The sequence below is a fragment of the Echiichthys vipera genome (genome assembly GCF_963691815.1).
Source record: "Echiichthys vipera genome assembly, chromosome: 12".
In the NCBI taxonomy this organism is placed as follows: domain Eukaryota; kingdom Metazoa; phylum Chordata; class Actinopteri; order Perciformes; family Trachinidae; genus Echiichthys; species Echiichthys vipera.
Window position 1 is genome coordinate 20,034,341 of NC_139837.1, and position 14,955 is coordinate 20,049,295.

The 14,955-nt window shown below is 42.2% G+C and overlaps 1 protein-coding gene across 9 annotated transcripts in view; it reads left to right on the forward strand.

Moving 5' to 3' along the window:
• Nucleotides 1-214: 214 nt before the first annotated feature.
• trim9 (tripartite motif containing 9) overlaps nucleotides 215-14,955 on the forward strand; it is a gene marked incomplete at its 5' end in the record, with an annotated part of 36,162 nt that continues 21,421 nt past the window's right edge. For 6 of the 9 annotated variants that reach the window (XM_083924985.1, XM_083924986.1, XM_083924987.1 and 3 more), the window contains 3 exons: nucleotides 215-1,057; nucleotides 12,229-12,324; nucleotides 14,813-14,935. In XM_083924985.1, coding sequence (XP_083781111.1) covers nucleotides 215-1,057; nucleotides 12,229-12,324; nucleotides 14,813-14,935 — 1,062 coding nt within the window. The remainder of the gene's footprint in view (nucleotides 1,058-12,228; nucleotides 12,325-14,812; nucleotides 14,936-14,955) is intronic. The other 3 variants (XM_083924991.1, XM_083924993.1, XM_083924988.1) reach the window with 2 other exon arrangements.

The following is a 14,955-nucleotide window of genomic DNA, read 5'->3' on the forward strand; positions in this document are numbered from 1 at the left end:
AGCTGATGCTGGTGTCTTATTGGTCAAGAGTGTGTATCGGTTAGTCTGCCTCCTCGGTGCTGATGCCTTTCCTCTGGTCAAGGTTGCACTTGGCAGTGATCGCGGCAGGACGCGACTGGAGCTCCGTTTACGCACAAACAGATCAGCCGAGACTCTGCTGTAACTTCTCCTGTTCGCACACCACTGAGGAATCTCTCACCTCACAGAAGCAGCCATGGATGAAATGGAGGAAGAGTTAAAATGCCCTGTTTGCGGCTCTTTTTTCCGGGAGCCCATCATACTGCCGTGCTCCCACAACATTTGCCAGGCGTGTGCTCGGAATATTCTTGTGCAGACCCCCGACGCTGAGTCCCCACAGAGCAGCAGAGCCTCCGGATCCGGCGTCTCTGACTATGATTATCTGGATTTGGATAAAATGAGCCTGTACAGTGAGGCGGATAGTGGATATGGTTCCTATGGGGGCTTCATCAGCACTCCGACAACCCCTTGCCAAAAATCACCAAACGGGGTGCGTGTTTTCCCCCCGACTGTCCCCCAGCCTCCTCCGCAACAGCAACAGCACCTGCTACCGCAGCCCGGCTCTTTACCCCCGATTCCCCGCAACTCCTGCATCACTTGCCCGCAGTGTCACCGCAGCCTCATCCTGGACGAGCGGGGGCTCCGCGGATTCGCCAAGAACCGTGTGCTGGAGGGAGTAGTGGACCGGTATCAGCAGAGCAAAGCCGCCGCTCTCAAGTGCCAGCTCTGCGAGAAGAGTCCGAAGGAAGCCACCGTGATGTGCGAGCAGTGCGACGTCTTCTACTGCGACCCGTGCCGCCTCCGGTGCCATCCTCCCCGCGGTCCTCTCGCCAAGCATCGCCTGGTGCCGCCAGCGCAGGGGCGGATAAGTCGTCGCACGAGTCCCCGCAAAACCTCCACTTGCACAGAGCACGAACTGGAGAATCTAAGCATGTACTGTGTACAGTGTAAGACGCCTGTGTGTTATCAGTGTTTGGAAGAAGGCAAACACGGCACGCACGAAGTCAAAGCTTTGGGCGCAATGTGGAAACTGCACAAGGTACGTGCGTAAAAACATATCAGTCTGCAACATCTTTGTTTGCTGTTTACTAGTGTGTCATTTCTCTGTATATATATGTGTGTGTAGCCTTTATTCACAATGATTCATCATCCTCTGAGCTGAGCAACAAGTCTGCCATGGAAATAATTTGCGCTATCTTGTCAGTTCCGCTTAGCATCCATGTACAGAGCTGTGGGAATGTTTATTCTGTCACGTCGGATTTAAATGAATGATTTACAATGCACAATATATTAAGCGGATGAAATTCCCTCCCTGACACACCTCCAGCTCACATTTCAGCTTCATGAAATGTCTCCAAACTCTGCTGTCTTTAGTGCGCAAAGCTGTCAGGAGGAGGCTCTATTTGAAATTCTGTTCACGAGTGGACAACCAGGAGCAGGCCTCCTTTATCAACAGGAAACTGCTTATACCACATCAGCTTCTTATCTGTACAATGATGAACTTAAGTTGCACAGTGATTCTGGCATGAATTCCGCTCTTTACCATTTGTCTCCCGAGCTTCCATACAGCACATTCTTTCACTCTATATATATGTTCCACTCCCCTCCGCGCCGTGACAGCTCAACAGGCGCCCCAGAGATCATTAGACACAGCTAATATTGGAGCTATGCGTTAATAAGAGCCAGCAGTGAAGCACAGATGCTGGCCTTGTGTGTGGATTGAGATGCTATTTTGGAGGTGGAGTTGTGGGCAGGGAGGCGTTTCAGAGGGCTGCAGAGCTGAGTTTATCTTCGCCTCTGCAGCTGTAACCCTCACCTCCTCACTTTCAGCTTCCAGTGGAGAGGGAGGATGTAGAGCTAGATATAGATTTGCCTCAACTCTCATTCCTGCACCCACACACACAGGAGGGTCATGTGTAGTGATGGTGTTGCCTGGTTTCCATTATAAAACCAAAAATATGGTGAATGCATTGAGTTTTTGTGCACAAGGAACACACACTCACCCACACCTTTGCCTCCCTACAGGTGTAGATCAGCTGTCCTCCTCATTTACGGTCAGAATTGGTCTTGTATGTATCCCGAACAGCTATTTAACAGACCTCCAGTGCAATCATCTCCTCTTGATGGTGGTGAAGATAGTGTGTCACCTCAGATGTATGAAGCAATTGTGAAATTGATGGAAAAATCAGAGGGGGGTTGATCATTTCACTCGCATCAAATTGCCATCACTTGAGAAGGTACCGATGTTTTCTGCTTCATTTTTCTTGGATCCAATCTAGGGAGGGGGCTAAAGGAGCATTTTTCGACACCAATCGATGGTACCAGGGGTATTGGTGCCAGTATGCAGCTTTTCGCCCTGTGTTTGGCTTCTATCATGGCACCTGCTTGTTTCTGACCTGTTAACTGAAGCTGCTGCCTGCAGTAATGTAACAGATGGCTTAGAGTTCGGAGCTGGCAGTGTTGAGGATGGGCATCTTTCAGAGCTTCGGGGTGTTCTGCACATAATTCATCAGGGAAAAAATGTTTTCCATATCCTGCAGATATTCTGTTGATTCTCTAACATCACTTGTACTTGTACTGCATAATGCACAGTGTGGAAACTCAAAGATGTAGACAAAGTGGTGACACAGGCTTCTTCTGAAATTTACATTTCCGTAAAAACAAACATTTACACTGGAATCACCTCAGATATAAGATTATGTAGACTGCACCTTCATTGTTTAAATTATAACATTCAAACATTTTCTAGTTTTGTTTCTGGACACCTAGGGAATGCAGGTCCAATACTTCTTTTGAAAACATATCTGGCTATTTAGCTGCTAAATGCTGTGTACTGTGCTGACCAGATAATCAACAACTGTGTCAGTGTGTTGTTTGTTTATACAGTACATACAATTGGATAGAAAGGACGTTCCTATTCAAATCAATGTAGTCATGGTCTGAGTAAAGGCCATTTCTATGTGTACACTAACGGACTAATTGACGTTTAAGGTTTTGCAGCCAACGGACAACTCCTTCAACTGCACATTGGTATTGCCCGATGAGTGACAACTTTGTTTGGCTCGTTTTCTGTCACCGGTGTGGAGTAGGGGCATGGTGGAGTTAGCAAGCAAGCTAACTAGCGAGCTGTGTGCTGGATGGCTGCTGGCTTGCTGGTTTTTCATGCTACTTTGGCTCCAGGAAATGAGCCGAACAACGGGCTAGGTCTAACAGTGGGCTGATCCACTGCCGCTCTGATGATCGTCTGTTACGATTTTTTTAGCAATCTGCATTTTTTTGCTAGTAAAATTTCCGCGGCAAACAGCTCAACGTCCTTTATATCCAACTTAATTTCTGTGGTACAGTAAATGGGGCTGGAAGCTGATGAGAGCATTGAGAGTGAAACAGACAGTAAAGTTTTGGACTGTAAAACCAAAACAACGAGCTGAAAGACATTAAAATGCTCTGAACAACTGAGGGGAACTGAATAGTCGAGTGATAATTCTTTCTGGGTTCATCCGTACGAGTGACACCTTTCGCTAAAAATAGTCATTTGATCCATTTGAAAGATTAAATAATTGCTGTTGCAGCTTAAAGTATTGGCCATATGCAAAACCATCCAGTTTTCAAATACACATTTTCTCACCCATACTCTTATGCAACAATAAAACATCTTGTTTATCACATGAAAACTGTTCAAAGCTGGTTGTTTGATCCTGTTACTGTTGTCTAATGATAATGCAGAAAGTGCAACACTAAAGAAACTGGAACCTTGTTACTTAGCGACAAAATCTTGAATCTACACCTGCAGCATTTACATTTCAGAGCAGAAAACACGCTTGCTTATATCATTTAATAAGATCTCTTCTATTTTTTCAACTGGGATTTTTCTTCTGAGGTTTTTAATCTGCACCATCGTCATCGTCATCAATGTCGTCTCGGTACGTTAGGACAAACTGCTGTCTATATCTTTGTGAAAAATGTCTCTCTTTATGGAGACAGAGTTGAACCACCTGCCGCCATGGCAACCAAATCCCTCTTGATGTTGTGCAGAGCAGCAGAGGTCTCCAAGATACCGGACCCCATGAGGAATCCATCCCAAATGCTTTACAGCCTCTCCCCTCCTCCTTTTACAGTACATCACAACTCAAATTGTCTGCTGGTCTTACAGTCAATAAATACCACCACGTTTTATCTCTAACCCTCCTTTTTGGACTGTGTGGCCGTGTCTTAACCGCGATAGTAATCAATTTCATGTCTCTAAAGTCAATTTCAGTCACAAAACACAAGTAGAAATTTGAGAGCTACATAGTGTGACTCGTCCAGCTCTTGTCGGCCTCTTCAGATTTGTGTCAGAGGGTTTTATGTGGTGACAGGAGGTCTGCGTTAATCTCTATAAATCACATTAAAAGGAGTAAAGGGGCTGGTGAATCTCTGCATGGTGAGTGGTCCTCGGCTCTTCACGGGTGTCATGAGAGGTTGCAAAGGACCCCGAATGCAATCTAGGTCAAGCTCTGTCGCCTCAGTGTGTTTAGTGGCAATTAAAGGTGATTAATAGGGGCTTAAGTGCAAGAAGATGCGGGGGTGTGCAGAAAATAAGTAGCAGATTGTAGCAGAAAATTAGTAATTAGCCCTCTTGCCACGGGAGGAGAGATACATCTGAAGCAGCCGAGGAGATTTTAACCCATACCCTGAAAATTCCCCATTGGGAGCAGAAAAAGGTTGTAGAAGTGAGGAATTTGAGGAATTTGGAAGTGATTTAAGGACTTTTTCACTTTCAATTTGCACATAGGCCTTAAATGTCCCCATGTGTTTGATCCTAAGCCTCCTGACATGAACAGACAGCCTGCACACCCTGACACAAGTCAACACAGATGAATGCTCTCCAAGCTCTCATCCAAGATGCCCCAAAAAGCAGGCTAATGAGGACCGACAGAGCAGGCACTGGGACAGATATTAAAGGATTCGCCTCAATCTTGAGGCTGATGTTGTCAGCGGCAGGTGATTCGTGTCTGGATGAGTGACCTGCAGCTCTGCCTGAGCTCAGTAGGAGCAGGGAGGGAAAAGCCTGAGAGTCAGACACTGGAGGGGAGATCGCCGTCCTCCTCTCCTGCTTTAACTCCTGTCTGTTAATAGTAATGAGGTTGGCTGTCAGTCTGGATCCATTGTTTCCACAGTCTGTCCCGCTACATGGCTGCTCAATGCTCAACACTCAACACTCAAAAACCAGCGGGCAACTGACCCATACAGAGGAATAATTCCCTTTTTTAAGTAAAGTTTGCCATGCAACTAATAGTCCAGATGCAAAATACAGTATGGTTACCAATAATAACAACATGGCAACTATGAGTGTAAACAAGTGTACATCGTTGGTAGAAAATATTAGCAACACAAATATTTGAAGATCATAGAGCAGTATAGCTGCCAATTTACCCAAACATGTGCAGATACTGAGATTAGAAGTCCCTGACCCAATGTCATTTTGCTCATGTCAGATGTCTCCTAATAACACCTAGCTGTCATCCGGCCACATGCTTTAGACATAGGCTTCTGCAATTTTAAACAAAACAAAGCAGTGGACAGCATCTATACTTGAATTGATTCTAATTGATTTAACACAACAGATCTGATTAACGAACTCAAAGGCAGAAAGTCGGACTGTTTTGTGCGGTGCAACCTTTTAGCCTGAAAATCAAAGTCAGTGGTGAAGTGCCTTAAACTTGAATTCATTTCTAATGACTAGCACCACTGGTGGCAAAAAGACGTCTGATGGTAATACTTTCCTAATGAGTTAATGGTTCCAATCATAGTTTCAAGTCCTCCTTAATACAGCACAATGTTCATTTTGTAAATTATGGTCCCATTTAGAGTTAAATAGACAATAAAGCGTGATATGCTTTCAGGCATGGCTAGCTTGTGATTGAAGAAGAAAGCAATGGCCAAAATGCCAAATTCGAGACCTCAGAATGGTAGTCCTGACTCCTACATTGCTTAAGATGAGTCAGTCAGCGGGCCTTTGGTGACAACATGGACTAAATCTTTAAGTATGTCATATCTGCAGATAAAAGTCATGTTTTCTGGATTGTTCATGTCAGCAGACTGCGATTCACTGATATTGGGATGAGACAGAGGACAAAGGCGGAACAGAAGTCTATCAAAAATTTGATTTGATGCCACGCCATTATAGGCAGGGATATTTACCCCTCAAGCTGCCATGTAAAGGAATTAGCTGTGTAAATGTTAATGAAAGAGGGAGATAAAGAACAGGAAAATTGAAGCGACAGAATGACCAAGAATATCCGAAGAGAGGAAGGGAAACAGAAACTAAGCAGGAAAGAGAGGCAGAGCATTGCTGAATGTCTCATCGAATTTAACGAGATACTTAACAGAATATTTCATGTCCAGGCCGGGTCATCTCGTCGTCAGTGGTTCACACAGAAAACACTGGCTTTTGCAATGAAGGTACTTTAGTACATATTTGACATATTCTCATGTTACTTTTCTGGACAGGAACACAGACCAGCTGAATATTTCCGATTGCTCCAGGCGTGGAACCGGAGAGACATACATGCCTCATAATGTGCCAGTTTCCTTTTGTGGCCTGACACAGTTTATTTTCGGTTCTGTACATAAACCAAAAAAATAAAAAGATTTTTAGGGCTAATGGACTAAGTTATTATGCTAAGTCACATCCGGCTGCCCTAACACATTCACATTAAATGAGAATATCAATTGCATAAGGAAGTGAGCTCAACCTGAAAATCTTGCAGCAGACGATGAGGACATACAGCCCGCAGTGACCCTGTTTTCATCGCATCGCCATAATCATCATCAGCAACATTGTTTTGATTTGGATCTGGATGATTAGGTTACAAACTTTGAAAAGGAACTGATTATCCTCCATTTTGAAGCCTCAAGTTTGGCATTTTGACCGATCCATCTTTTTTTTTTTTTTTAGCTAGAAGTCACGTGGATGAGAGAGTGTGGGGAGGAGTACGGCTGGATCTGACAGACAATTCAAGGATACTATGCACAGCGCTGTGGTAGCGACTTGTCAATCACAAGGGCTCCAAAGCATACCCTTCATTATCATCCAATTTACTGTAAATGGTAACATTATTTACAAAATGAACAACATGCTTTTTTAAAGAAGACTGAAACGATAAACTCATTAAGAAAATGTTTACTTAGATAGTAAATCGTGTGAGAAATAGGGTTATTTTCTCATTGACTTCTATACAGTGAGACTTCTTTTTACACTACTGGATTTACAATGAGGTTTGCAGGAATTTAAAGATGTAAAGCTCAACTGTGTAATCCAAGAAGTGTCAGAAACATCCTTTTTTGAGATAATTGTAATATTGATAAATTGCATTGATAAACTAACAGCAGAGGAACGAATGTGCTGTGGAAGAAGAGACACCTGACTCAGTGACCTGACAGGACCTTTAAAAAGACATATGCGCCCGCCACAGTATCAACACTATTCATTTCACTCTTTTTCTGTGCTTGATTGGTTCTTTTTGACCCCTTCAAATAAAAATCAGTATGTATAGGCGACTTGATCATTTGCAGAAGACGCCGCCCTCGCCAGACAAATCCAGCTCTGACAAAAATAGACACTTGTGCCCTATTTCCTGCTGTGCTGTCCATCAAAAAGGACTTTGTTTCTCACATGAAGAAACTGTGAAAACTTTTTTTGGTGTGTGGATAGTTAACGACTTCTTCTGCATTATTGATGACGGTTGATACAAGCGATGAATAATGCACCAGCCACTTAGGTTCTGCTGGTGGAAAATGGGTTTCATATGGGATCTTGTAAAACACGGAGGAGTATCACAATCTGGCCAGCTCTTCCAGCGTGTTGGAAGATGTAAGAGCTTAATTTTCAACAACAGAAAGGTCCCCAAGATGGTAAATATCATCAAGTTGCCTGCTTAATATTTCAAACTGTGTTCTCTGAGGGCTGCGGCAGTGCGTGTAAACAACTGAAACCTTTCATGTTAGAGTCTCTCGTTACTGATGACTGTAGGGGAAAAACACAATCAGTAATCAAGCTGCGCAAAATGACATTCATTTTAACTATTTTTCATTGTAGGGCTTGAGTACATAGAAGTTGTTTGTTTGGTGTTTTCTGTCACCAAAACTTGACCTCTACCTCGGTTTACGCCTGTTTACAGTGATTAACTAAATGACTGTGTATTACACAAAGGATTAAATGAGGCTAAAGAGACTGTTTAAAGCACACAAGAGAAAGTGCTTAACGCGGAAGCTCTGAGACAGAGCGATGCCACTTTAAAAATCCTCCGAGCGGTAACGCAGCTTTTTGAAAGTAGGTTATGTGAACTCAAAATCTATCTTTACTGTGGAAACTTTTATGTGTGTTTTTTAATTAGCTTGAGGAGTAATGCTTTTCCTTTGCTGTAGCAGTGACATTACACCTACCTCCCTCTTTCCTTGCACTTCCCACTTCCTAGTGGGGGCTTTAATCCAAATTGGCTCTGACGCCTCTCTGACATCCGCGCTTCCCTGTGACAGATTGGCTGATCGGCCGCAGAGAGAAAATGAAACGCGCCGAACGGCCCTGGAGCTGCTTGTGAATTATTCATGCTATGCACGTGTTCCCGCTCAGCTTAATTACTGAGATGATTAGTGCTCCCAAATAGCAGGGACCTCCTTAATCCCCCCACCACCTCAACAAATCCTCTGTAGCTCAATGCAAACATGATGCTTTTATTTCGACTGTCCCTGAACAAACTGGAATGTGCGTTTTATTAATGTCGGTGAAGAAATGCACAAACTCAAACTCTTATAAGGGCCTAATGATAGTTCTCATTAATCATATGAGAAATTATGGAAATCTCTTCATGTTGCACACAATTGACTGTTTGCCAAGAGTTTTGAGACATTCTTTAGCCTTTTTATTCATAAAACATAAGAGCAAGAGTGTAAGGAATGGATCGAACAATGTGTTTATCTGCTTTAAAGTAAGCTGCAAACGTTAGCGTGCCAAGTTAACTAGCTTACTACCTACAACATTTTATACCGAGTGGTATCTCTCTCAAACTATAAGGAATGGATTAGCAGTGTGTTTGTGTGTCTGCTATAACAAAAGCTGTAGGCGTTAGCATGTCCGGCTAAATAGCTTACTACCTACAGCAGCATGTGAACTGCATTCATTAGCATGTTCAGCTAACTAGCTTGCTACAGTATCAAAGAAGCACATAACTGGCTAAGTTTTCAAACTACTGAACCATCAGCTAATGAGCTAATGCTAGCTACAGCTGAGAAATATTGTCGTATTGTCAATTCTTGTCAAAATAATCAGTCGTCTGCTAATGAGAAGTTTTGTTTGTTTCTGTTTCTTTTATAACAGTCTAAAAAATAAGAATTATGAGGCTACATATGCCACCACTGTTAACTGCATGTGGGTCATGTTAGGAAAAAAAACTACACCTGTCAAATCTCAAACTGTGATGCTTGGGTGTCGGCCCCGTAGTGCTCTCTAACCTATTTTTCACAAAGTCTGTCTTTCCATATGTCGACCTGCCGGCCATGGCACTGTTGTCTTTACCAAGCAGGAAGTAGCCATAGGCTGTTCAGAAATAAAACAGCATCTACTTTCATGGCACGTTCTGACCTGGTTTTGAGGAGTGAGCTGTGCAGGCTCTGGAACAGACACTGCGGAAAAACCCCTCCAGACAGTCAAGTGCTTTTCATTTCATCTGCTCTGTCACTGAACGCACGCTGACTGTTAACTGGGCGAGGCGAAGGCAGGAGCTCCCTCAGCGTCCATCAGTGTATCACAGAGAGGAAAATGAGAAAATGAACTCCAATTTAGGACAGATGAAAGGGCAGGTGTGAGTGACCGGGCTGATGTGTGATGAAACCGACAGTCTGAGGAAACAATTTTGGATGACTTGAGTGTGAGTGGCAGGATCTTAAAACGACGATGGAGCTTGACTTAGAAAGTAGTCTCATGTCAGTATCATCTTCAGCGTCTGATTCACGTTCTCCCTGAGAGTTTGATGCAAAGATGTTTCATATCTGAATTTACATATGAAGCAAGCAGCTGGCTAGCTTAGCATAAGACTGGAACCAACTACCAAAAAAATGACCAAACTTACAAACTGTGACACAAAAGTCACTATACCTGTTTAGCTAGCTTTATTGCTGGTTTCCTGTTTCATAAATGAGAATCAGCTACTTTATTTATGCCATTTGAACATATTTTAGTGACATTTTAGACATTGCCATTGTTTCTTTTTTAATTTTATAGATTTAATAATGAAAACATCATTAGCTGCAGCTCTAAAATCCACGTCCTTAAGGCCTGTTTGTGACAAACTACCATGGAAGAAACTTACAGTTCATATGTTTTCTTTCATGCAGGTCTCTTGAGACTTTGAAATAAGAGTCCCAAGTTAACAAAGAGGAAGTTTCTTAAAGGAAAGTTTACATTTCAGTCTTTGCTCAGCTGTTACCGTCTCAGTCTGTCCCTTGGTGCAGTAGACTCACGCTAGCGGCAGCTGTCATTGTTTCCCAAACGCTGAGGTCAAAGGTCATCTGTTGGCCCCCGCAGACAGATTCCCATTTGACCGGCTAACGTCAGATGCCAGGAGCTGCGTTGACACAGAGTTGTTTTCACAGCGTTTTTCACTGTATCAGCTAGTTTCAGGTTTTATTGCTCGCTTCCGTAGTTGAAGGGATTTTTTTTCTTTTAGCTCGATAGCGCTCCCCAAGTTGACGGTTGTTCACTCAACCAAACGAGGTTCCCACAGGGTCAGGCCGCGTCCTCTTGCTCCACCACCTTCTTGTTCACATAACCTCGTTTCACATACATGCACACCCCCCCCCCCCCCTTTCCATTTGTGTGTCATTGCAGACGACCAAAGCAATGGTATTTCCCATCACATGCACAGAGCTCTTTTCAGCATGACCAGGGACTCTAATCCAATAATAAAACCATGCAACAGTCAAGTGCTTGTTTTTGTGCATTAATCATCTTAGTTTTAGTTGTAAATGTCATTTTCTGTCAGAATAAAGCTGAGAGTTCACTTTGTCTCATGGGTGAACACTTTGACTCTTGAAAATGTCAGTTTCTCAGCAACAATAAAAAGCAGCTTTGTTTGGGAGCTGACCATTTTGAGTTAATCCAAACTTAAAAAACAGACTAACTTAGAGTTGGGAGATTTTCACAGCATGGCGGCAGTAAATAGGTGGTTTATATTGAACTGAGCAGGCCACACTGACCTGGACATCTGCATCTAAAATAAATTAGGAAGCTTTCCTGTCAGTCCTAAAGGTCTCGTACATGGTTTCATGTGTTTCTGCATGAAACTAAATGTTGAGGCGGGATAAGAGAGTTAAAAAAGTAAAAACAAAAAAAACTACAGATTGAACCTGATTCAATCATTGGTGTCGAGAAATACTTGCTTGAGCCCTTGGAGTGGGAGAGAGCTGCAGATAAATCATGTTACCAGGGCTGCTGTTTATTTGGTTTCATTCAGTTTAATTTCCGTAATCAGCAGTCCAAATCCCAGAGTTATCAGTTAACTATCACACAAAACCAGATGTTTAGAAAACCATCACAATTTAGAAGCTGAAACTAGACAAGCTGTCTGACTATGACTTAAACTATTAAATGATTACCAAAATGATAGTATTACCTTAAAGTTTTTACGGTATACGATTTAAGAGGTTATAGGATTACATTTTATATTATTAAATATTTGCCCCTGAGTGCAAGGTGAGCCTTTTTCTTGCTACCATAACAGCATCATTTAATAATTATGAAGGAGTCCGAGTTATATTATGTATTAAAATGAAGTCCTCATACTGTATGGGAGTCACGAATATTATGCGTCTGTTGATACCTTCAATAGAATCAGGCAAAGAAAGTGGAATGATCGCACATAATCACTGCAGCATTATGTTGAAATAATTGTTTTTGTTGTGAGTTTGGAACTTCCTGTTTGCTGTATTGTTACATTTCATTATGTCACATAGCTGAGTGTAACATCGTTGCCAGGTTGCATTTCGAAGAAGAGTGCCTGCCCTAAACACCCATGTCTTGCTGATGATGTTTTATGTTTTTGGTCCTGAGGATTCAGCGCCCATTTATATGTGATGGAGTGTTGATTTACTGTTATTTGAATTCAGTACAAACCCATATAACTGCAGTGCTGCTGCTGCTGCATCTCTAATGTCCTCTCTGTGTGCTCTCCACAGGGTCAGCTGTCTCAGGCTCTCAACGGCCTGTCAGATCGAGCCACTGAGGCCAAGGAGTTCCTGGTTCAGCTGAGAAACATGGTGCAGCACATCCAGGTACTTTGATACACACTGAGGTCGTCACGATGCTTTGAACTTCGATAAAATGCTTGTTAGAGATGTCGGCATTAACCGATTTTGCCATGACTGCGGTTACATAACATTGCAGTTTCATAACCGTACGAACAGTAGAATTAACAATATCAATTCACAACGCTTTACTGGCATGACATCGGGAATTTGTTGCCTAAGCACAGTTATACAATTAAATGAATAACAATACAGTATATAACAGAATAAAAAATGAGTTGTTCTGATTCCTGCATTGTTGCCCTGTCAAAATGAATCTTGCGAGTCACATAACACTTGTGTTGAGAAGAAGAGCTGTAAAAATGTCAGAAGTGACATTCCTGCTTTAAATCTGCCAAAAAAGTAACTTAAATCGGCAGCATGTGAGAATTTTGGATATCTAGAAAATGACCTGGGAGTTGTTGGAATAGATGGATTTCTAATTTGTGAAGCGTCTAAAAGTGAGTGCAAAGGGTTCAACACTCTGTATTTTCCAAAATTTTCAAGATAATTTTCCAGCTCTTAATGCTCAAGTCAAGGTTAAAAAAAAAAAACAGTTTAAACAGGGCTTCAGTAGTTCACAACGTGTTAATGTTTACTTTCTTATGGTTATCTGCATGTAACTCCAGTACTATGAGTATGCGCACGTGTTTTACTTGTAGGAACCAAAATAACACTTATATCTCTTTTTCCTTCCATAGTGTCGAATAATAAATTCCCTGATTAAAACCATAATGCGAAAACCATAATCCTCTGATAAAAATCGCGAAATCAAAATCTCATATCGTGACATCCCTAATACTAGTATAAAAAAACAATATCAATACTGTGGATACTGTGGCAATAATGTGGATATCATATCGTTTTAAACATTTGGTATTGAAAAGTATGAAAGTATTGATTCTTTTGACAACCTTAATACAAACAGACACATGCAGATAACTGCTGCATTAACCACTGAACTGCATCCCAGTTAATGCACTGACTTGTTTTGGCACTGACTTTGTTTTCCGTCTCTCGCCCCCCTCTGAGATCCCAGACTGTCCACCACAGCACGTCACTGCAGTCATCGGCAGAAACAAAAAGGCTTATCGTATTATTGCACTGTTATCATTTAGTAATCCCTAGCTTGGAGTATGGTCATACGCTGCATGTCACAGATGGAAATGGACATTATTAATTCATAAAAGCTTGCTTACAGTAACACTCAAAATTCAAAATCTGACTTTATCCTGAATTTTGGAGCATAATCCTCTCTTTCATGTGCATTTTCAACACCTCAAACATTAAGTAATGATTAAATTGTCTCCATAGGTGGACACCGACTATCAGGATGTAAAGAACACTGGAATCAATATGCATCGCCATAGTAACAGCAGAGCATTTATCTGCTGCAGGTTTCAGTTTGTTCAAATGTCTGAGAGAGGATATTGTCCCTCTGTTTACATTCAATTATCTCACACGTACAGTACTTAGTCTAAGTACCATATATCGACCAGGAATAGATTTTAGATGCTGGACTACCTGCTGTGTGTGGAGACAAAGCCGTGGTCAGTTTAAGAGGGCGATTAGAGGAGCCAGGTGGGATAAATGCTCTCGTTGTTTATCGTCACACAGTCCGATGACGCTCCCGGGAGACCCATAAAGGTGGAAGATGCAGGAGAGGAAGAGTAGGAGTGGAAATTTGGGATGTGTGAAAACAAACAATGATTTTATTCACCCACCTCGTATGATGGCGCGCTACTGGAGGAGACGTGTGAATGGAGATGCATTTTTAAGTGTTGTCTCTTTGCATTTCAGTGTTAAAGGTTGAATATGTAGAATCTTTATCAAAAATTATATTTTAAAAAAAAAATGCACCCACGGGGCATTTTGAGGGTTACAGAACGAAATTATTTCTTTTCCATAAAAAATATATATTTAGTCGGAATTAATATTTAAACATTTTTTGACGGGTTGACAACGACTTTCTGTCACGTTCTGTTTTTCCATTGTAGCAGCCAATAGTGCTGGACATTGCAAGTTGCCAGGGTTGTCTGTTGTTGCTACAGAGACAAGAATAATTTGGAGTTGAGAGCTAGCTAATGGATCACACACCACTCAAAGAAAGACTTCCAGTTGAAGACTGGCTAACGTTAAATACTGTTGTCAAATTAATTGATTAGACGAAATGAGTCGTAACCCTGAATGATTCAACACTGACACTCGGCAACAAACCTGGCAACCCGACTGCTGTAATTTTTTGTTGTTGTTGCGACTACAATCTTGAGACACTAGATGGAGCTGTTCTGCTCATTCTCCATATTCAACCTTTAATCCTGATATGTAATTGGCGACACTACTGTCTGTATCACTGGTCCGTATCTCCTCGGCCTTTTGGTTTTGACTCCTGTACATTTTGAATTATAATTCCCTTTATATTTTTGTTTTTTTTACGATGCGTTATTCTTTTCAGCCTTTGCCTGTTGTGTTGCAGGAGAACGGAGTGGAGTTTGAGGCCTGTTTGGTGGCGCAGTGCGACGCCCTCATCGACGCATTGAACCGACGTAAGGCCCAGCTGCTGGCTCGAGTGAACAAAGAGCACGAACACAAACTGAAGGTGAGTGAGCGTGACCAGGC